Genomic DNA, 19,316 nt, shown 5'->3' with positions numbered 1-19,316 from the left:
TCTCTTCTCGTCTTGCCCTCATCCTCGTCACCAGACGCCTTCACTCTACCTTGTCCGCCCCCTCGCAGAACAGGTCTTTTTGCCGACCCATCAGCTGCTCCGCCGCCTCTTCGGACTTGGGATCGCATTTGCCCACCTTCTGTCGCCAGATGGCGGCATACTCCCGCGCTGAGCGGTCCACCTCCTGCAGATCCGAGACGGCGCCCTTCCAGGCCAGCATCGGCATCTGCACGTAGTCGAGAAACGCGCTCCTGCCAGGCAGCGTGTCGAGGATGCCTACGAGCGGGCTCACCGGGCTGTCGTTGTCGAGGGTGACGAGGCCCTCCTTCGGCGTCTCGTCAGCAGCCACGCCCTTCCAGTACTCCTCCGGCGGCTGCGAGAGGTCCTTGTGCACCGTCGCCATGACGCTCGCCGTCTCGGCGCCGGGATACACGGTGAGGTACCCGCGCGCTTGCGACAGCCGCAGGACATGCTCGAGCCACGACGGATACTGCCTGCTGACCTCCTTGTGCGAGAGGACGGCCGGCGGCGAGGCGTCGTGCTGTCGCTCCAGCGTCTGGGAGACGAAACGATGAAGCTCGACCCACTTGTCGCCCATGAAGAGGACGGCATCGCTGTGCGGGGCCTGCCAGAGAAAGCCGCCGCCTTTCCCCTCTTGCTGGTCGGGGTCGAGGGGATCTGGTTCCTCGAAACCCAGGGTCCCATTGATGAACGCCTGTGGCACGACCATGCTGAAGCCCATGATTTGACGGTCCCACTGCTGTGACAGGGCTGTCCCGGAATAACGGTATTCAAGCAGCATGAACTTGAGATCTGCCAGACTCGGTTAGCACCGCATGCCGCCAACAGGGCGGCGGTGGTGAAACTTACAGTGAAAGAACTGGGGTGTCAGTTCGACCTGTGGCGAAAGGACGAGGACGTGCGAATGCTCGGCAGACCGCGGCCAGAAGGACTCGAGAAACCGCACCGAGCTCTCCTCTTCGGTCAGGCGCTCTCGCGGGATGCGGTGTCGCAGTGACAGCATCTGCGCGTTGCCATAGGTGTGCGCCATCCGTGCTGGCGGCCATCGGAACGCTTGCAGCGTCCGCTGCGTTGCCTTCTCGACAACTTGCGGCAGCTCAATGGTCAGGTGGGGCATCGTGCCGGCAGTGAAGTCAGCTACGTGAAGCGACTTGAGGAGCCGTCCCAGGCTGCCCGAACCGGTAGGAGGCGCGTGGATGAGAATGTCGATGTTAATCTTGTGCCATGCAGCCAAGGATGAGCTGTCGAGCTTGGTCAGCCAGCCAAGACGTTTTGCCGCATTGTCTGGGAGCTCGATGACAGGTGTGCCCATGAAGTCGCCCTGCAATTTCGCCCCCTTCTTGAACCAGGATTCCTGCTGCTCGGTGCTGTCGATGATGATAACCTGGGGGTGCATGTAGGTGTTGATGTGGAAAAGAGCTCGAGCCGTGGCGTACTGGAGCCGGGTATCTGATGAAGTCGAGACGAAGTCGGGTCGAGCGTCGTGGAAGAAAATCTCGCAAGAATCGTCAATGCCATTGATCTGCTGCAAGTCCTCCATGCCAATCATGTCTCTGCTCAGGAGCGCAAAGTGAACATAATTTCGCCTCTCCCTGCCCATTTCGCAGGCCATTGGCAACAGGATGGACGCCGTCTTCAGGTTCGCCGCCATGAATAGGATGTTCTTGTTGACCGGGAGAGAGCCTCTCAATTTCGAAACGGCGTGCAGGGACACGGCAAGGTCGTGGAACTTGATGGGCCCATTGTAGGAGTGGTCCGGCACCCTGGGCGCTGGCTTCGCGGCTGCTGTATCGCTCGGCTTGGTGTTTCCTACGGCGGGACCATGTTGCGTATATGGGGCGGTGTCCCCAGAGTCAGAGAGGCCGGAAAAGGTATATCGAGATTTTCGGTGGTCGCCATAACCCAGGTCGAGGAGGATGTCGCGCGACACGAGCCAGAGGCCAATAGCAGCAAGGAAGAGGACGGCGATGCGCTTCAGCAGTCGTCGAGAATGTGTAGTCGTCGCGGGCTGCCAATGTGGACTTCGTAGCATAGCGGTTCCGGCGAGCTGGTGGTCGTCATCCTTCTTCCCCAGCTCTTCATCGCTGAGGAATACGGAGGAGCGCAGCTGCGTCCACATGGCTGGCGTGCTCATTGCTTCGTCCTCACCAACTCGAGAAGTCGTGAGGTTGTGGTGTCAAGATGGAGGAAGACGTGGGATGCAGCCTTACATTTTCGAATTGAATCAAGGGTGTCGGCGAGCGGGAGCTCCTTGTCCCTCTCCACACGAGGAGGGTGTTGTTGTTGGTCAAGGGAAGCAAGATGACCGCCTGGAGTTCGCCACGAGACAACAACCACCCAAGGTAGTATCTCAGGTAGGTCCTTGTGGAGCCAGGGGACCTTAGCTAGGGAGTGCTTTGGTGCTGCTCTGGCACTGTATGTTCGTGACCCATGTGGCTTAGTCATCGTTCTGTGCCCAATTGTTAGTCGAGCAAGGCTAGATAGAATGCATGACAGTTCAGCCCTGTTCTGTTATTGGAATGCGCTTGACGGGGTACGCATTGGCACAGCTAATTGCGATTCAGACCCTGAGATGAGAGGCCCCTCATGAGCATGGTTGTATTCATGACATCTCATTCTCATGGTAATCCAAATCCTCGCAAGAGGCATACCATGGATCAATCCTGTGCATATGATCCATCGCGTACCCTCAATCACGCCAGATGACTGGGCCAAGACCTAGCCATCAATGGCAAAACCCATCTTCATGTTTTAATTTTGACGGCCTGAATCGATCTTCTGCCAGACTGTCCCTTCAAAATCGGCCTATTCGAAACAGGCAGACCAACCCGATCCCGACAGGTTTCTGACCGTTGAGTCGAGTGGCATATGCCTTCAGCTCACCTGCCGGCCCGACTCAGAGAATTTTTTTGGTGTGAAATCAGACAAGCTTGGAGACGAAGGACGGTTGGCCATCGCGGTGAAGTCTTTGCCTGAATCGCTTGCAGGGTAACACGGCAATGAGGATGAAACAATGATTTAACAGGTCTGACGGGTGAGACTTCGTCCGGCCTCGACCTGCCAACACAGCTAGGCGTGCTGTGCTGCCAGGGACCTGCTTATCACAGTGACAGACTCATTTTTGCATTGAGCTTACTGCATCCTCATTGTCGAGGCGGACGGAAACGAGGACGGCTGGTCAGTACTCTTCTTCAGAGATGATCGAGAGCTGATTGTTGGATGCTGTCGAGATTTCCAAAGGTACTGTCAACCCAGCCTCTGACCAAAATACACGGCAATCCACATAATGGCATGCTTGTCTGTTAAGCCTTTCGCTGCATATCGCTCCATGCGTCAACTCAACCATTCTGGAAAACGGACCGGCGGCCGGGCGCCCGTTCCCAACCCCCGTGGGCCGGCAGCAGCGCACGGGTAATTGTGGGACCTGCACCCGGCACAGCGGTGGGTGGGGGCGGGGTGCCACTCGGCACTACAAAATGCATTTTTACTTGGTCGGTCACGATGAGATTTCACATATACATTGAGTTACCTGCCGGCTGCTGCTCACTCACATTTTCTCATCGCAACACCCCAGGCATAACCGTTCAGATCTTCGCTTTGCCCCCACAGGTTTCTCACAAACATAAGCATCTGATAAAAATCAAATCGCAACCATGGGCAAAACCCGCCGCAACCGCGTGCGTCCCAACCGCAAGGACCCTCTCTCCAAGGCCCCCAAGCCCCCCTCCGACCCCGAGCTCGCCGCCCTCCGCGAAAAGTCCGTCCTCCCTGTCATCAAGGACCTGCAGAGCGCAGACCCCAAGCGCCGCACCGCTGCCGCCGCCGCCGTCGCCAACCTCGTGGCCGACACACGCTGTCGCAAGCTCTTCCTGCGCGAGCAGATCGTCCACATCATCCTGAGCGAGACGCTGACCGACGCGAGCCTCGAGAGCCGCGCCGCTGGATGGGACATTCTGAGGCTGCTCGCCGAGGAGGAGGAGGCTGATTTCTGCGTGCACCTGTTCCGATCGGACGTCTTGAGCGCCGTCGAGTTTGCTGCCAAGTTTGTGAGTGCAGCCCCCCCCTTCCTCACCTGCAAGGAGCAGAATCGTGTTTGGACGTGACGTCGGAGACTGACATGCGCGCCCAAGGTTGTCGAGACGATCAAGTCCAAGGGCGCCAAGACGGGCAAGGCCGAGCAAAAAGTCCTCTGGTCCATCATCGAGTCTCTGCTCGCCCTCCTGACCGCCCTCTCCGAGGCCCAGGACGACATTCTCGAGGCCATCGTCGCGCTGCCCGCCACCATCACCCTCCTCTTCCTCGCCCTCGCGAGCGCCGACGCGCCCGCCCACGTCCGCCTCGACGCCCTCTCGTGCCTGCTGATCCTCACCGAGGACAACCGCCGCCTCGCCGAGCTCGTTGTCGCCGACGAGGACCCCAAGCCCTTCTCGGCGCTGCTCGGCCTGCAGGGCACGCACGGCGCCGGCCAGGTCCTCGCCTGCGGCGTCCTGCACAACGTCTTTGCCGCGCTCAAGTGGTACGAGGGGCAGCCGGCCGGGAACAAGGACCTGTCGGACGCGAGCCTCGTCAGGACGCTGTCGTCGGCCCTGCAGCAGGGGGCCAAGGCGGACGAGACGCTGCCGGCGAGCAGCCAGTGGTCGAAGCCTGCGGAGGTGCTGCAGCTGGCGCTGGAGATTCTGGCTTCCATCGGCACGAGCTTGCAGGAGTCCATGGCGAATAGCCAGGGCAAGGCCGAGGAGGAGGCCAACGGAGAAGAGGCGATGGAGGAGGATGGAGAAAAGGCAGAGGCCAAGGACGACGATGAAGACATGGACGATTCGAAGATGGAAGGCGACGACGAAGGGGAGGAGGAAGAGGAAGAGGAGGACGATGACGATGATATCGGTGATATCCAGGCCGACATGGAAATGGTCACGGGTGTGGACGATGACGACGAAGACGCCTCAGACGATCTTACGACTCTCAGCGAACTAGTGCACAAGGCGGTGCCGGAGATTATGCGCCTCGCCAACTCCTCTACTTCACCCAGCGACGCCAACCTGCAGGCTCCAGCCCTCTCAGCCCTCAACAACATCGCCTGGTCCGTGGCCTGCTTCGACTTCACCAAGGACGACAACGCATCCATCCTCAAGACCTGGGCCCCGGCCGGCAAGGCTATTTGGGAGAACACCATTTGCGCCGTCCTCGCCGCCAACACGGCCGACGTTGAGCTCGCGTCTCAGGTGACGAGCCTCGCGTGGGCCATTGCCCGCACCCTGCCCGGCGGAAGGATTCCCTTCCAGGGCGAGGAGCACAAGAAGTTCATGGCGCTGTACCAAGCGTCCAAGACGTTGGACAGCAAGGTTGGGGGTGCCGATGACAAGACGAACGGCCAGGATGAGGAGCAGGACCCCTTCCAAGGGCTCGGCATCAAGTGCATTGGCGTGCTCGGCCAGCTTGCGCTTGACCCGACGCCAGTGGCTCTGAACAGGGAGATTGGCGTGTTTCTGATCACGGTCGTCGCATCTCTGCCTGATACGCCGGCAGCAGACGTCGTTGAGGCGCTCAACCAACTATTTGACATCTACGGCGATGAGGACGCCACGTGCGACGTGGAGGTCTTCTGGAAGGACAACTTCTTGGCGCAGTTTGAGGGGGTGCAGCACAAGGTCAAGGCCATGGTGAAGGCGATCAACAAGCGAACGAACAGTGAGCTGAGGACAAGGGCCGATGAGGTGGTGCTCAATCTCGCACGCTTCATCTCGTATAAGAAGAAGAACAAGCCCAAGGCATGAAAGGGGGCCTCTAGCAGCTGCAAACTGAGACCTAAATGATGGTATGGCGGGAGAGCAAGCAAAGTGTTGGATTCTTGGGCCGTGGAGGGGTATTCCGATAGTAGCAACAGCAAATGCACCTGGCCTAATTCATTTCATGATCATGTGTCGATGACGGTTTAAAGTGTTTCCATCACAACCAGGTGGTATGACTTACCTTTGGTGACCAAATTCGTAGAAGAGCCCGCGAAAGGCAACAGACTGAGCAAAAACAAACGACAAGTTAGGGACATGACGGCGACGGTCCAATTTCAAACTCACAAAATATTTCTCGTCCAAACACCTAAACGCCATGACTGTGCCTGGTACACTCCACGCGCCCGACGTTCGCATCGGGCCTTCCTGTAAGAGGCAGGTCAGCCAATGGGCTTCATCTTCTTCTTCTTCTTGCCCTCGCCCGACTTTCCCTTTTGGAAAGTTCGCCAGCTGTCGATGCGCTGGTCACGCGTGGCCTCCCAGTCCTGTTCGTGCTGCCTCTTGCGTTTCCTCTGGTCGAGCTCCTCCTCCTGCTTCTTCTGCTCGCGACCCTCCTCCTGCATCTGACCCTTCAGCTGCCTGCGTCTTCGGTGCTCATTGTCGATGAGGACAACACGGGACTTGTCCCGCCACATTTTGGCAAATTCGGGCGTCTTGAGCTCCTCGCTGTCGACGGTCCACTTGTTCTCACGAATCAGCAGCATGCGGGCATCGGCAATGGCCTCGTCCAGGCGCTCGCGGTGCTTTTCATCCATGAGCTCGGTCTGCGCCTTCTTGAGGCGGTCAAAGGCGTCGGGCGCCTGCGGGTTCTTGGTCTTGTCGGGATGGATAAGGAGGGACTTCTTCCGGTAGCACATTTTGATGTCCGAGTCGGGCACACCTGGTTGCAGGTCGAGAACGGCATAGGCATCGAGGCGGAAGGCTTTTAGGATCCTGTCAATCTCGGCGTCCTGCGGCGGATGTCAGCTGGTGCATGGGTGGTTGAGGGCCATGTTGGAGGAGAGGGGGGGGGGTTAAGTGTTGAGGTGTCGCGTGCCTACCTTGTCAAACTCCTTGGCCTCGAGCTCAAGCGCATCGAGCGCATCAGTCTCTTCTTTTGCATCATTGGCCATCGTATGGTGAGGACGGATCAGAGTAGCGAGCGAATCGACAAGTCAAATGAAGAGAGTGGTTGGGTGGGGGTTGGTGGCAGGTGTTGTAGTCGGATCAGGGCGACAAAGGAAACGAACGATAGATAGGTAGCGCGTACTGAAGTCATCGGCTGACAGGCGGTAGCGTGGCAGGCAGCAGACAGCGGCGGCGGGCGGCGTGGGACCCTTGCGAGAAGCTGTCCCGCACTAGCTGCGATAAGACGTTGCGATAAGATTTTTTCTGGCCGACTGCACCTTCCGCCGCCCAAATTTTCGAGGTCCCCGGTGTCGATGAGCGGGACCTTTCTCCAGCCCAACCTTCGTTTCTCAATCTCGACTTCGACATTGAACTCAACAATTGTGGCCTTCTGATACGACGACAGCGTCTTGTCACGATGCCTCGCCGCGAAGCCTCCCCCACGCCGTCAGATGGCGGCTACGACATCGGCGACTCTCTCTTTGCTGTTGACGATGGCGCCAGCGACGATGGCAAGAAGGGCAAGCGCCAGAACGCCGAGCTGGATTTCGATGTTGACGACATTCTTCACGGAGACGGTGATGGCGACGACGGAGACGAGGCTTTCATTGCCCTCAAGCAGGCCGCCGCCAACAGGAAAACGACCAACCTCACGGGCAAGGTGAACAAAAAGGGCGGTGGCTTCCAGGTCATGGGTGAGGAGAAGCTGTCTTGACGACGATGCGATCGAGCAGCAGCTAACGTGCCAAGGTCTCAATTCGAACCTCCTCCGAGCCATCACGAAGAAGGGCTTTGTGCAGCCGACGCCCATTCAGCGCAAAACCATTCCCTTGATCATGGACCGCAAGGACGTCGTGGGCATGGCCCGCACCGGTTCCGGAAAGACGGCCGCCTTCGTTATTCCCATGATTGAGCGCCTCAAGACGCACAGCGCCAAGTTTGGCGCCCGAGCCCTCATCATGTCGCCGTCTCGCGAACTGGCCATCCAGACGCTGAGAGTTGTCAAGGACTTCAACAAAGGAACGGACCTCAAGGCGGCACTGGTTGTCGGTGGTGACAGCATGGACGAGCAGTTTAGTCTGCTGTCGGCCAACCCCGACATTATCATCGCCACGCCCGGTCGGTTCTTGCATTTGAAGGTCGAGATGTCCCTGAACCTTTCCTCCATCCAGTACGTCGTTTTCGACGAAGCCGATCGTCTCTTCGAGATGGGTTTTGCGGCCCAACTCACCGAGATTCTGCATGCGCTTCCCCCTTCGAGGCAAAGTTTGCTGTTCTCCGCGACGCTGCCTGCGTCGCTCGTCGAATTCGCGCGTGCTGGTCTCCAGGATCCCACCCTTGTGAGACTGGATATTGAGACCAAGGTGTCGCCGGACCTCGAAAGTGCCTTTTTTGGCGTCAAGGGAGCCGAAAAAGAAGCATCGCTTCTGCACATTCTTCACGACATCATCAAGATGCCGCTTGGCAGCCCCGACGGCATGCCTCTCGACGGCAAGCCTAACAAGAAGCGAAAGCGCGGCAGGGACGGCTCTGGCGGCAAGGGAAAGCCTACAGAACACTCGACCATCATTTTCGCGGCGACAAAGCATCACGTTGAATACTTGGCGAACTTGCTGCGGGTGGCTGGCTTTGCTGTATCCTACGTCTATGGTGCGCTCGACCAGGAAGCGCGTAGGATACACACGGAGAACTTTCGCAACGGCAGGTCCAACATCCTGGTCGTCACAGATGTCGCTGCTCGAGGTATCGATATTCCTGTGCTGGCGAATGTTATCAACTACGACTTCCCACCCCAGCCCAAGGTTTTTGTGCATCGTGTCGGTCGAACTGCCCGTGCCGGTCAACGCGGTTGGGCGTACAGCATCGTCAGGGAGCTCGATGCCCCTTACCTGCTCGATTTGCAGCTATTCTTGGGACGCAAGATGGTGGTCGGCCGTGAGAGCGAGAGCCCGTCCTATAACGAAGAAGTCGTTGTGGGTGCGCTGCCGCGCAACAGGATCGAGGTGCACATGGAGTGGCTGGCCAAGGTCCTGGGCGACCACGAGGATATCGAGGCCACGCGTAGGGTCTCTGTCAAGGCCGAGAAGCTCTATCTCAAGACGCGCAACTCGGCGTCGAGCCAAAGCGCACGGCGTGCGCGCGAGACGGTCGGGAGCAAGGCGTGGTCGCAGCTGCACCCGCTCTTTGACGAGGTCAAGGACGATGATGCGCAGGCGCGGGCGGAGCTGATGGCCAAGGTAAGCGGCTACCGGCCGCATGAGACCATCTTCGAGATTAGCAGGGGCGGAAAGGCGGGTAACAGTGAGGCTGCCGAGGTGATGAAGGAGCTGCGCAAGAGGATCACGCCGAGGAGAGGTCAAGCAGCGGAGGAGGAAATCGATTCGGATGAAGACATGGAAGGCTTCGACGACGACAACGATGATGAAGCGGCAGTGGGTGAGGGCGCCGATGAGATGGACGGTATCTCCGGCATCGATATGGACGACTCGGATGATGACCTTGAGGTGACAATCTCAAACCCCGACGACAAGAAGAAGAAGGCGGCCAACTCGTACCGCGACGACGAGATCTTCATGGGCTACACGCCCCGCACGATCAACACGGCTGAGGAGCGTGGCTACGGCATCTCCTCCGGCACACAGACTTCGAGCTTCGTCGAGCAGGCGCGCGAAGCGGCGATGAACCTGACCAACGATGACGGCGGCAAGGCGCAGTTTGGCGACCAGGCCAAGTCGGGCATGCGATGGGACAAGAAGCAGAACAAGTACGTGGCGCGCGCCAACGACGAGGACGGCTCCAAGGGCAAGAAGTACATCCGCGGCGAGAGCGGCACCAAGATCGCGGCGAGCTTCCAGAGCGGCCGCTACGACAAGTGGCGCAAGGCCAACAGAATGGGCAAGCCGCGCGTGGGCGAGCTCGAGAAGAGCAACGCGCCGCAGATCCCGACGGGTGTGCGGTACAAGCACAACCTGGAGAAGGCGCCCAAGGAGGCGGACAAGTTCCGTGACGATTACCACGTGCGGAAGAAGAGGGTGGCTGAGGCTAAAGAGAAGCGTATTGGTCGCTTCAAGGACGGCGCCGGCAGCAAGTTCGAGATCAAGGGGGCCGAGGATATTCGCAAGGCAAGGAAAGAGGCGGAGAAGAAGAGGGCTAAGAACGCGAGGCCGTCGCGAAAGAAGTAATACCTGTTCGGCTGTTAGAGAAGTGCAGGTCGGGAAGGGCACGCAGGAATGTTCACAGGTCGGTGTGTATCCACATATAGCGTTTGAAGATCATTATAAACGACGTCAAACAAGTCAATCGATGTCAATTTCGAGCCTTTGGATAACTTCCACATAATTCCGACGTTGCCAGAGAACATTAGCCAGTGTGGCCACACCAGATTCTCCAGGATCGTGTGCTGTGCAAGGAACCCCACGTTGATTTACATGACAATGCAACTCATCTCAAAGCAAACGAGGAAAGCCCAGGTATGCTCCTGGGATCTCTTCATCTTAAGGCTTTTCTCGGCGCATCGCCGTTCCTAGCTTGAAACAAGCACACCCTTCGACTGTCATGCCTGGCCTCAGCGCCTCTTCCCGTAATCTATGTTGCCGCCCAGGTGGACATGGCCCGACACAACCCTCTGGCCGCCGGCGAAGAACTTGACACTGAGGACATTCGAATGGGCCTCTACATTATGGGACTGATGAGCCTTGGCTCCGCTGTTATTGATACAGCGTTAGGCGGGCACCGATGCAGGAAAGACTTATGCTCCAAAACAACTTACGCGATCTCATATGAGGTGACATCAGGATGCTGAATATGGTCAGTAAATCAATAAGTAATACTGTCTCGGGTCCAAATGTACATCAGCTTGCACAGTTTTCTTTGCAGTATCGAGAGCACGGAGCCACTCGGGACCAGTCGCCGGGTTTGCGGTTAGAACATGCTGAAGGCTGACTTTGCCGACCTGCTCCAAAGTCTTCGCCACAGCCTTGGATGATAACATGGTTAAAATCAATGTACCTTGAAGGAAGCTGTGCGGTGTGTTATATTAGTTGTGTGTCAATTCATCGAGTTCGAGGTTTTAGATCGTACATCTCACGAGACACACTGCCATGAAGTGTCTTCACCTTCGACACTTATAGCTCCCTTCGCTAGTATGGCAACAGATTCCGTCCTGTGGCTCTGGGCTCTGGCACATTTTCGTCTTTTCCGCACCCAACTAACATAATTCGTCTCAGCTGACCGTGTTGCAGTAGCAATGCTTGGACGTCCTTTGTGGATTTGCCTCCAGTCCCGACGGAGTCTAACAAGAGACGTTGACTTTCTGGTTTCATTCCAATTACCAAGAAAACGTTTTATGAGGCGTGTTCCAAGTCCCAAAGAGCTCGGCTCGTGTTGGCGTTCCTGCCTGTCCCAACTAGCACGGCCGCCCACTCGTACGTTTCTACTTTGGTCGATTAACCTATCAACTATATGAAAGCTATTCTTTGCTAGAGTGTACATGTTCGAAGTCTCTTCTCTCCAGTTCTCTTTTCCAAAGCTGAGCGCAAACTCTCTGTCTCCTGATGTCTTTAAGAAGTTTCCCAACCAACGCTGGTTGGTGGGTTGGGGCGTGGGACGTCTCTGTTGGATTGCAACCATACTCGTGAGTCAAACGCCGTCTGAGATGGAGCGGAAATCAAGCTTGATGCCCTTATTAGAGTGCTCTTGAAGCATTAATGCTACGATGTGTTTCAAAGGAACACAGCAGTACAGCTTGAGCTTGCCTATCCAAGGTAGAGAGAGGTACCTTGGTAGGTAATAGCTTACAGGTAGGAGAGCCAGCTACCTGACTGCCAACAAGTGGGTCGTTGGGCACAGACCATCGCAAGGGCCACCGCCTGGAGTAACGACCTGAAATCAGTTGGAACTTGATGGCTTGGCCCATCAATGATCAACATCAGTCTAAATAGTCGCCTCGGCGGACATGTTCGCACGGAGGTTCCTTCTCTCCATCTCGTTTTGGACTCCATACCCACGATCCGTCATTCGTTGGCCACGTCGAAGTTCGAGGATCACCATGGCGTCCACACGAGACAGGTCCTCCCTGTCGACCCTGGCCACCCCACGCCAATTTCCATCCAGCGGGTTCGAGCTAATCGACCGAGCTGAAAAGGTGGAAGAGGAGAAATTGCCGTTCTATAAGCGCGAAGTATACTATCCCATGAAGATTGGTCAAGTCATCCACGACTACTACCAAGTTGTCGCGAAGCTCGGGTATGGAAGCAGCTCTACCGTGTGGCTGGCCCGCGACCTCAGGTAAACGCCCTTCTTCCTGAAGAGTTGACCCGGAATATCTGACAGGCACATGCTCTCATTTCAGGTCGCAGAAGTACTGGGCCTTGAAGGTGCACGTCAACGACTTGCCCGACCACAATCAGGAGCTTCGGGTCTATCAGCATCTGGCAGGCGCTGACGTGACCACTGATGGCGTAGACGAACATCCAGGTTTGAAGCACATTCGGACACTGGAAGATTCGTTCAAGATTCAAGGACCCCATGGCGAACACGAAGTGTTCATCATGACACCGCTGGGCATGAGCCTCAGGACTTTCCAGGACATGCAGCAGGACAAGGTCTTCCCGAAGGTCTTCGTGACCAGCGCGCTCAAGCAGACGCTCTTCGGGGTTCATTTTCTCCATGAGGCAAACGTGATACACACTGGCAAGTCGGCAGGTCTGACGGCGAGGTATGCCATCTGACTGGTGGTGGTTAGATCTGCATTCGGACAATCTCCTCATTGCCATTACAAGCGACTCTGTTCTTGCCAAGGTGGAGCAGAATGAAGTCGAACGCCCATCGCCGCGGAAGCAGACGGATGAAGTGACCACTCAGGTATCGCAGTATGTTCTAGGAGGAGCCGGGCCACTGACCATCTGTGACCTGGGCCAGGCCCGAATCGGCGACGAGCACTCTGGTAACGCCATGCCGTTGCCATATCGCGCCCCCGAGGTCATCTTGGACATGCCCTGGGGCTATCGCGTCGATAACTGGAGCGTGGGGCTCTTGGTAAGGCTTGCCTCGTTTCCTCCCTCCCCCACCATATTCTTCTTTCTCAGGAGTCTCTTTCTGACCCGTAACCTGGAACCCCCGCATGTGTAGGCGTGGGATCTTCTCGAGCGAGAAAATCTCTTCGCAGTGTACGACCACGAGTCGAAGGAGAAGAATGACGCGTATCACCTTGCAGCCATGACTGCTCTGCTTGGCCCACCACCGGCCGAGTTTCTCAAGAGGAGCAAGGAGGCGGCCAAATACTGGGAAGACGATGGTACGGACCGCGTTTCTGAAAGAAACCCTCGTATCATGTGGATGACTGACAGAAGCTGCCTGATAGGTCAGTGGAAGGGACTTGTACCCTTGCCCGATATAAGCTTTGAGCGTCTTGCGGGGACTCTTCGAGGAGAGGACAAGGGAGTGTTCATCGACTTTGTGCAAGGCTTCCTAGCGTGGCTCCCCGAGGACAGACTGGACATTCTGCAGGGTTGCATGCATTCGTGGCTACGAGGCGAAGCCCAGGCCCCCTCTGATCAACAGTGAGCTCGGGTGCGGGAGTCTACCACGCTTTTCGCGGCGATGTGTATGGCAGGCCTGAAATGTAACCATACTGCCAAACTCGTGTCATATGATAAGCAATCATGGACAGCAGCAAGTTGCATCAGTCAACCACTCGCATATAGCCCAATGAGATAGACGCCGTCGGACAAAGAGTACGTGGCTGTCCGGCACAAGCCGGTCGCTCGGCACGACCGGGGATGGCGCCGAGCCAACAGGGGCCGGCGGGACGTGGACAAGCTCCGGTGCCGGCCCCGCATCACATCATCCTTCTTGCCCCAACTTTGGCTGCCCATAATCTTAACCTGTCGCCAGCCTTGTTCCGTTCGCGCACTTCCTTTCTCGCCTCGCCATCAATCAGGAGGTAGACCACATGAGATCAGTCGGTTTTCCCTGAGTCACACTGGAATAACACACCCAACACACCTAGTACAGGTGACTCAATAAGCGATCGCTCTCGCCTTTCCGCCTGCTGACGCTTGCAGCATTCAGAGCCTGCCCCACCATCAGAACTATCAATCAGGCCCCGCCTCATCAAAGGTGAATCCTCATCGCCATCGCCAACACTTCCTTTTTTGTGGCTCTTCTGTTGTAGAAGGCCAAAAAAAAAGGTGGACGCCATGGCCACGAGAAGTGACAGCGAAGATCTGTCGCCGCTCTCACGACCACAAGGCGCCGACGAGAACACACCACTGCTTGGACCAACAGGCAGCTCTCCGACGACCAACCATCTGACTGTGCCGAGGACCGGACGTGGCCGCAGAGATTCTGACGATAGTGATGAGGGGGATGAAATTGATCCAAACGAGTTTGATCTTCTTCTCGCAAGATCCGTGCCGACATCAGGCGGATTTCTCGAGCCCGAGTCAACCGAGAATCCATTGTTGAGAGGTGCCCGTCGCTACAGCTCTGTTTCCAGACAACGAGCCGGTGCGACAAGGAGTCACAGTCAGAGCCAGAGCCGAGGGAGTCCACGGCCGTCAACCGTCAACCGTGTTGCGAATGGTGCTGACGACCAAGACGACCCGGCGTCCCCCTACCTTGATGCCGAGCACGATGACCGCGACCCCCTCCTTCCGAACGGCCACGACGATGCCAAAGAGTCCCCCTACCTGAACGGCATCAGCACCCGCCGCTTCTGGTGCATCTTTAGCATGATCCTGACGCTGAACTTCATCGCCTGCTTCGACGGCACCATCATGGCCTCGAGCCACCCCGTCATCACCTCCTACTTCAACGCCTCCAACAGCGCGTCCTGGCTTTCGACCGCCTTCCTGCTGACCTCGACCAGTTTCCAGCCCCTGCTGGGACGCATCTCGGACTCGGTGGGACGGAAACCGCCGTACCTGATCACCATGTTCATCTTTGCCATGGCCAACGTGTGGTGTGCCACGGCCACGAGCATGACGAGCTTCATCTTTGCCAGAGCGGCGTGCGGCCTCGGTGCCGGAGGCATGATGACGCTGGGGAGTATCATCATCAGTGACATGGTGACCATCGAGTACGTGTTGTTCCTCCCACGGAGAGTGTGGCCATGTCATTCGTCATGACACTGACGATGTTCTAGGGCACGAGGCGAGTATCAGTCATACCTCAACATCACCTACGGCATCGGTTCAGCTCTTGGCGCTGCTCTCGGCGGTGCCATGGCGGACCACCTTGGCTGGCGGTGGGAGTTTGGCATCCAGGTGCTCCCCATTCTCATCTGCGTCCTGGTCGCCTCTCTGGCCGTCCCCAATGACCTCGGCATCGTGGGCAAGCGGGAGACGTTCCTCGAGGCTCTCCAGGCGTTTGACTCGAGGGGCTCACTGCTGCTGACGACCTCCATCACATCCCTTGTGCTCGGCCTGGTAAGTCACTCAACTGAACCTTTTTGCAACGAAGCAGACTAATCCGATGCGCCTCGACAGAACCTAGGCGGAAACGTGCTGCCCTGTAAGTACACCTGGCCTGGCGTCCATGTGCCGCAGCCCGACTGACAGAAACCCGCAGGGTCCCATCCGTTCGTCATCGCGGCGCTCGTCACCTTTTCCGTCGCCTTCCCGACCTTTCTCTACAGCCAGTCGCTGGCCACTCGTCCCATCATGCCTCTCCATCTCGTCCGGCACTCGCCGCGCATGAACCTCATCTTTGCCAACGCGCTCGCCTCGATCCTCACCAACGCGATCCTCTTCAACATCCCCCTCTACTTCCAGGCCGTCCTGCTGCTGTCGGCCACAGACTCGGGCCTCCGCCTCGTGATCCCCTCGGTCGTGGCCTCCACCGCCGGCGCCATCACCGGCCTCCTCATCACGCGCACGCGCCGCCTCAAGTGGCCCCTCGCCGCCGGCACGACCTTTTTCGTCCTCGGCACCCTCGCCCTCGCCAGCCTGCAGCGCGGCTGGCCCGCCCTCGGCTACCTCCTCGTCCTCGTACCGCACGCCCTGGGCCAGGGCTTCCAGTTCCCCGGCACCTTCATGGCCGTGCTCGCCGTGTCGGCGCAGCGCGACCAGGCCGTCGTCACGAGCACCCTCATCCTCTGGCGCAGCCTCGGCATGGTCCTCGGCATCGCCGCCAGCAGCCTCGTCATGCAGAACGCCCTCGTCGTCTACCTCGACCGCCACGTCACCGGGCCCGCCAAGGCCGACATCATCGCCCGCGTCCGCGAGAGCGTCGAGACGGTCGCCACCCTCGAGGGCCCCGCGCGGGAGCAGGTCGTGCTGAGCTACGAGGCCGCCCTGCGCCTGACGTTCCTGTGCTGTGTCGCCGTGGCGTTTGCGTCGTGGTGCCTGATCCTGCGCGTGAAGCTGCCGAGGCTCGGGCAGAGGAAGTGAGCCTGCTCCGATGCGCCGTCCCCTTTCTTCTCGTGTTCGTTTCCCTCTTCCTCCCCCGTTCTTTTTCCCCTTCCTCTCCCACTCTTTATCTATCCTCGGGTTTCTGTGTCTGTGTGCATGCATGGTTAGGAGGGGGTAGCAAGTTGGATCGCATGGCGAGTGTCCGCTGTGGGCACATCTGATGATGCTTCAGATTGAATTTCAGGCTATGCAGAAGTGCAGAAGGAATGGAACGGCACAATATGCCCATGGGGCGTACATCTTGAGTCACTCATCTAGTACATTCACGTGAACGAAGCGGAAATCATGCTTTGCACTGCTGAAAAGCCGTCTTTTCGTAGTCTTACAGATAGGACTGCGACCCAGCACACGCCGACACAGGCGTCCATCATCAGGCCAGCCCACGGCCATCAGCGAATAGAACCAAAACCACTGACCGTCTCGTACGTGCAAGCCCAGTACTGTACAACATTCTTATCGTTCAGCGCGGCATCAGTGAACGCCATTAGCCCCGTCGCCCCTGAGCGTGTCCAGCTCGTCCTTGGTCCGCCTGTACATCTCCTGCGCCTCCCTCTCCCTCCGGCTGACGAAGCCGACCTCCTCGCGCAACGCCTCGAGACGGCGCGAGATGGCCACCTCCTCAGAGATGGCCAGCGTCTTGAAGCCGTTGAGTGCATTGTTCGCCTTCTCCAGCGCCTCGTGCGCGCCGTTGATCTTCTCGCGCAGCAGCGCCTGGCGCTTCAGGTAGCCGCCGAGGTGCAGCTTCAGCTTCGTCTCCAGCTTGGTGCCCCTGTCTGCTGACGCAATAATCGAGTCCTGCACCGTCTGCAACATGTTAGCGAAATGACGTTCTCCTCTCCCGTTGCTTCTCGGGACCTACATCGAATGCGGCACGCATGACTGTCTCCTGGTGGCGCTCTTCGTCATCGTCGTAGCAGCCGAGACCAAGGAGGAGAGAACTGCTGCTGCGGCTTTCAAAGTGCTGTTGGACCTGCTCGAGGCCTGGGATTTCCGCCGTCTCCGCCGCGATCGCCTGCCGAGCCGCGGCCAGATCACTGTCACCGATGACATCCAGCGGTGGCGCAGACCCCTTCACCTTGCCTCCGGGCTGGGGAAATTTGGTCGCGTCGTTGGCGATGAGCTTGGCGGCTTCCGCGGCAATCAGGCCCTCGGGTCCGTCGGCGATTTTGGATGCCAGCGAGACCAACGCAGAAATGTTCACGGAGGCTGGCCGGGGCAGGTTCTTCTGCATGACCTGAGACCGTCGTTTCTGTTCCAACGCCTCCAGAGCCTCGCGGGTCTCCCGGTCGCGACGATCACGGCGGGAGGCGTCCTCGCGCAGCTCGTCGTCCGTCTTGACGACCTCTTGCTGTTCCTCGGGAAGCTCGAGCTCCCACTCGACATCCTTCGGCTTCGGCAGAGATGCGAGACCTTGCTTCAGGTGGTTGCGTACGGCCAGCTCGCGCATCTTTACATCGCGGGGGGTGGCACCGACCTGCGAAGTCCCGTCCTCGTTGAGGGCAAAGCTGTCCCGAGGCGTTCGCATGGGCGTCTGCCCTGGCCGGCCCGGCGTTGCTCCCACGCCGTTTGCGCCAGCTCGCAAGGGTGTGGCCAAGGGGTTGGGCGTGGATACCACGTGCTTCCGCGGCGCAATGCCGTCAAAGCCTGTCGACTGGGCGCCCTCGTGTAGAGGCGTATTCTCCCCGCCCAGCAGAGACGATTGTGTGTTTGTCAGGGCGCGAATATTTCGGAGCTCGTTGGCGATGTGGTCTTCTTGCGCAGGCGCACGAGGTGTGCGGATGGGCGTGCCGTTGTTGAGCGTCGAATATTCGCTGACGAGGCCGCGCGTCGAGTCGTTCTCGGCTTGTCGGGCCAGGCTGCTGGCGCGCTCACCCATCATACCCATCTTGACGATATCCTCGAGCTCGCCGTCGCTGACCTGCGGGGCAGGCAGGTTGAGTGCCCGCCTCTTGCTGCTCTGCTCCGCCTCTCTGATCTTCTGCTGCTGCCCCGCCTTCATGGCGGCCTGGTGCGACGCCGACGCCCCGTCCTTGTCCTTCTTCCTCCTCTTGCTGTCGCCGTCGTCGTCGCCGTCTCCTTTGCGCTTGTTGGCCAGGTGCTGTTTCCGCGGGTCGAAAGCCTCGCGCGCGCGTTCATTCTCGACAATCTCGTCGGCGGTATCGTAGAAGCCCGGCACGGCCTTTTTCTCAAAGGGAATGTCGGCATTGTAGTCCATCTGGCCCTTCTTCCGCGTGACGACCTTGATGTTGATGCCGGCCGTCTTGAGCTCGCGCCGCTTCTGCAGCGAGGCGAGACGGCGCGACTCCTCCTGCTGCCTCTCGCGGGCCTTGCGCTTGGCCTTCTTGCCCTGCGTGTTGGCGAGACGCGCACGCGCCTCGCTCAGCATCTCCTTCTCGTCCTCGTCGAGGTCGATCGTGTCGGGCCGCGCCGGCTTGTTCTCGGGGTCCGGATCGAGCTCGCCGGGCCGCAAGCGTCGCACGTCGTCGGCAGAGGGGGCCTGCGTCTCGGCGCCGTCGGGTCCCGTCAGGCCCAGGCCGCCGCCCTCGCGGGCCTCGGCCTCGTCGAGGAGCTTCTGGTAGCGCTCGAGGCACTGGTTGGCGGTGCGGCCGACGACGGGGGCGATGGTGCGCCACTGGGTCGGCATGAGCTTGGCGAGGTGCAGCAGCTTCTCGTCCTCCTCCTTGCTCCATTCGATCTTCTTGATGCTGGGGTCGAGCCATTCGTTCCATCGCGCTTTGCACTGCTTGGGCGTCTTGCGCGCCAGCAGGGACGACACGCGCGCCCATTGATTGAGGCCATATTTCGAGACCGAGGCCTTGAGGATCTCATCCTCAATGTTGGTCCAGACGCCTCCCTTGACGACGGGCATTTTGGCGGTGGGAAAGCAGAGTGATGATGAGAGAGGGGGGAGCTGTCCAGCCTGATGCTGGCGTAGCAGACAGAAAATGAAGATGAACGTGATGATGGAACACGGGTTACGTAAGGT

The 19,316-nt window shown here is 58.6% G+C and overlaps 8 protein-coding genes across 8 annotated transcripts; 4 read left to right on the top strand and 4 right to left on the bottom strand.

Moving 5' to 3' along the window:
- Positions 1-40: 40 nt before the first annotated feature.
- Positions 41-2,140, bottom strand: D7B24_006661 (uncharacterized protein; the record flags this gene model as incomplete). Its single annotated transcript, XM_028640787.1, has 2 exons — positions 41-813; positions 871-2,140. 2 exons carry the CDS (start codon positions 2,138-2,140, stop codon positions 41-43), a joined length of 2,043 nt encoding a protein of 680 aa, XP_028495067.1.
- A 1,534-nt stretch (positions 2,141-3,674) lies between these two features.
- D7B24_006660 (uncharacterized protein) lies at positions 3,675-5,795 on the top strand (the record flags this gene model as incomplete). Its single annotated transcript, XM_028640786.1, has 2 exons — positions 3,675-4,067; positions 4,152-5,795. 2 exons carry the CDS (start codon positions 3,675-3,677, stop codon positions 5,793-5,795), a joined length of 2,037 nt encoding a protein of 678 aa, XP_028495066.1.
- A 395-nt stretch (positions 5,796-6,190) lies between these two features.
- D7B24_006659 (uncharacterized protein) lies at positions 6,191-6,922 on the bottom strand (the record flags this gene model as incomplete). The annotated part of the gene is made up of 2 exons (XM_028640785.1): positions 6,191-6,760; positions 6,851-6,922. 2 exons carry the CDS (start codon positions 6,920-6,922, stop codon positions 6,191-6,193), a joined length of 642 nt encoding a protein of 213 aa, XP_028495065.1.
- A 413-nt stretch (positions 6,923-7,335) lies between these two features.
- DBP10 (ATP-dependent RNA helicase dbp10) lies at positions 7,336-10,099 on the top strand (the record flags this gene model as incomplete). The annotated part of the gene is made up of 2 exons (XM_028640784.1): positions 7,336-7,612; positions 7,668-10,099. The coding sequence occupies 2 exons, from the start codon at positions 7,336-7,338 to the stop codon at positions 10,097-10,099; spliced, it is 2,709 nt and encodes a 902-aa protein (XP_028495064.1).
- Positions 10,100-10,482: 383 nt separating this feature from the next.
- On the bottom strand, positions 10,483-10,908 carry D7B24_006657 (uncharacterized protein; the record flags this gene model as incomplete). Its single annotated transcript, XM_028640783.1, has 3 exons — positions 10,483-10,621; positions 10,687-10,715; positions 10,768-10,908. The coding sequence occupies 3 exons, from the start codon at positions 10,906-10,908 to the stop codon at positions 10,483-10,485; spliced, it is 309 nt and encodes a 102-aa protein (XP_028495063.1).
- Positions 10,909-11,964: 1,056 nt separating this feature from the next.
- Positions 11,965-13,481, top strand: D7B24_006656 (uncharacterized protein; the record flags this gene model as incomplete). The annotated part of the gene is made up of 5 exons (XM_028640782.1): positions 11,965-12,203; positions 12,268-12,633; positions 12,698-12,953; positions 13,047-13,212; positions 13,279-13,481. 5 exons carry the CDS (start codon positions 11,965-11,967, stop codon positions 13,479-13,481), a joined length of 1,230 nt encoding a protein of 409 aa, XP_028495062.1.
- A 635-nt stretch (positions 13,482-14,116) lies between these two features.
- D7B24_006655 (uncharacterized protein) lies at positions 14,117-16,309 on the top strand (the record flags this gene model as incomplete). The annotated part of the gene is made up of 4 exons (XM_028640781.1): positions 14,117-14,997; positions 15,064-15,346; positions 15,407-15,431; positions 15,489-16,309. 4 exons carry the CDS (start codon positions 14,117-14,119, stop codon positions 16,307-16,309), a joined length of 2,010 nt encoding a protein of 669 aa, XP_028495061.1.
- A 492-nt stretch (positions 16,310-16,801) lies between these two features.
- Positions 16,802-19,199, bottom strand: CEF1 (Pre-mRNA-splicing factor cef1; the record flags this gene model as incomplete). Its single annotated transcript, XM_028640780.1, has 2 exons — positions 16,802-17,134; positions 17,190-19,199. 2 exons carry the CDS (start codon positions 19,197-19,199, stop codon positions 16,802-16,804), a joined length of 2,343 nt encoding a protein of 780 aa, XP_028495060.1.
- Between the last annotated feature and the right edge of the window lie 117 nt (positions 19,200-19,316).

The sequence above is a fragment of the Verticillium nonalfalfae genome, assembly GCF_003724135.2.
Source record: "Verticillium nonalfalfae strain VnAa140/NRRL 66861 chromosome Unknown scaffold_49, whole genome shotgun sequence".
Classification (NCBI taxonomy): Eukaryota; Fungi; Ascomycota; class Sordariomycetes; order Glomerellales; family Plectosphaerellaceae; genus Verticillium; species Verticillium nonalfalfae.
This window is presented reverse-complemented; position numbering and strand designations above follow the sequence as displayed.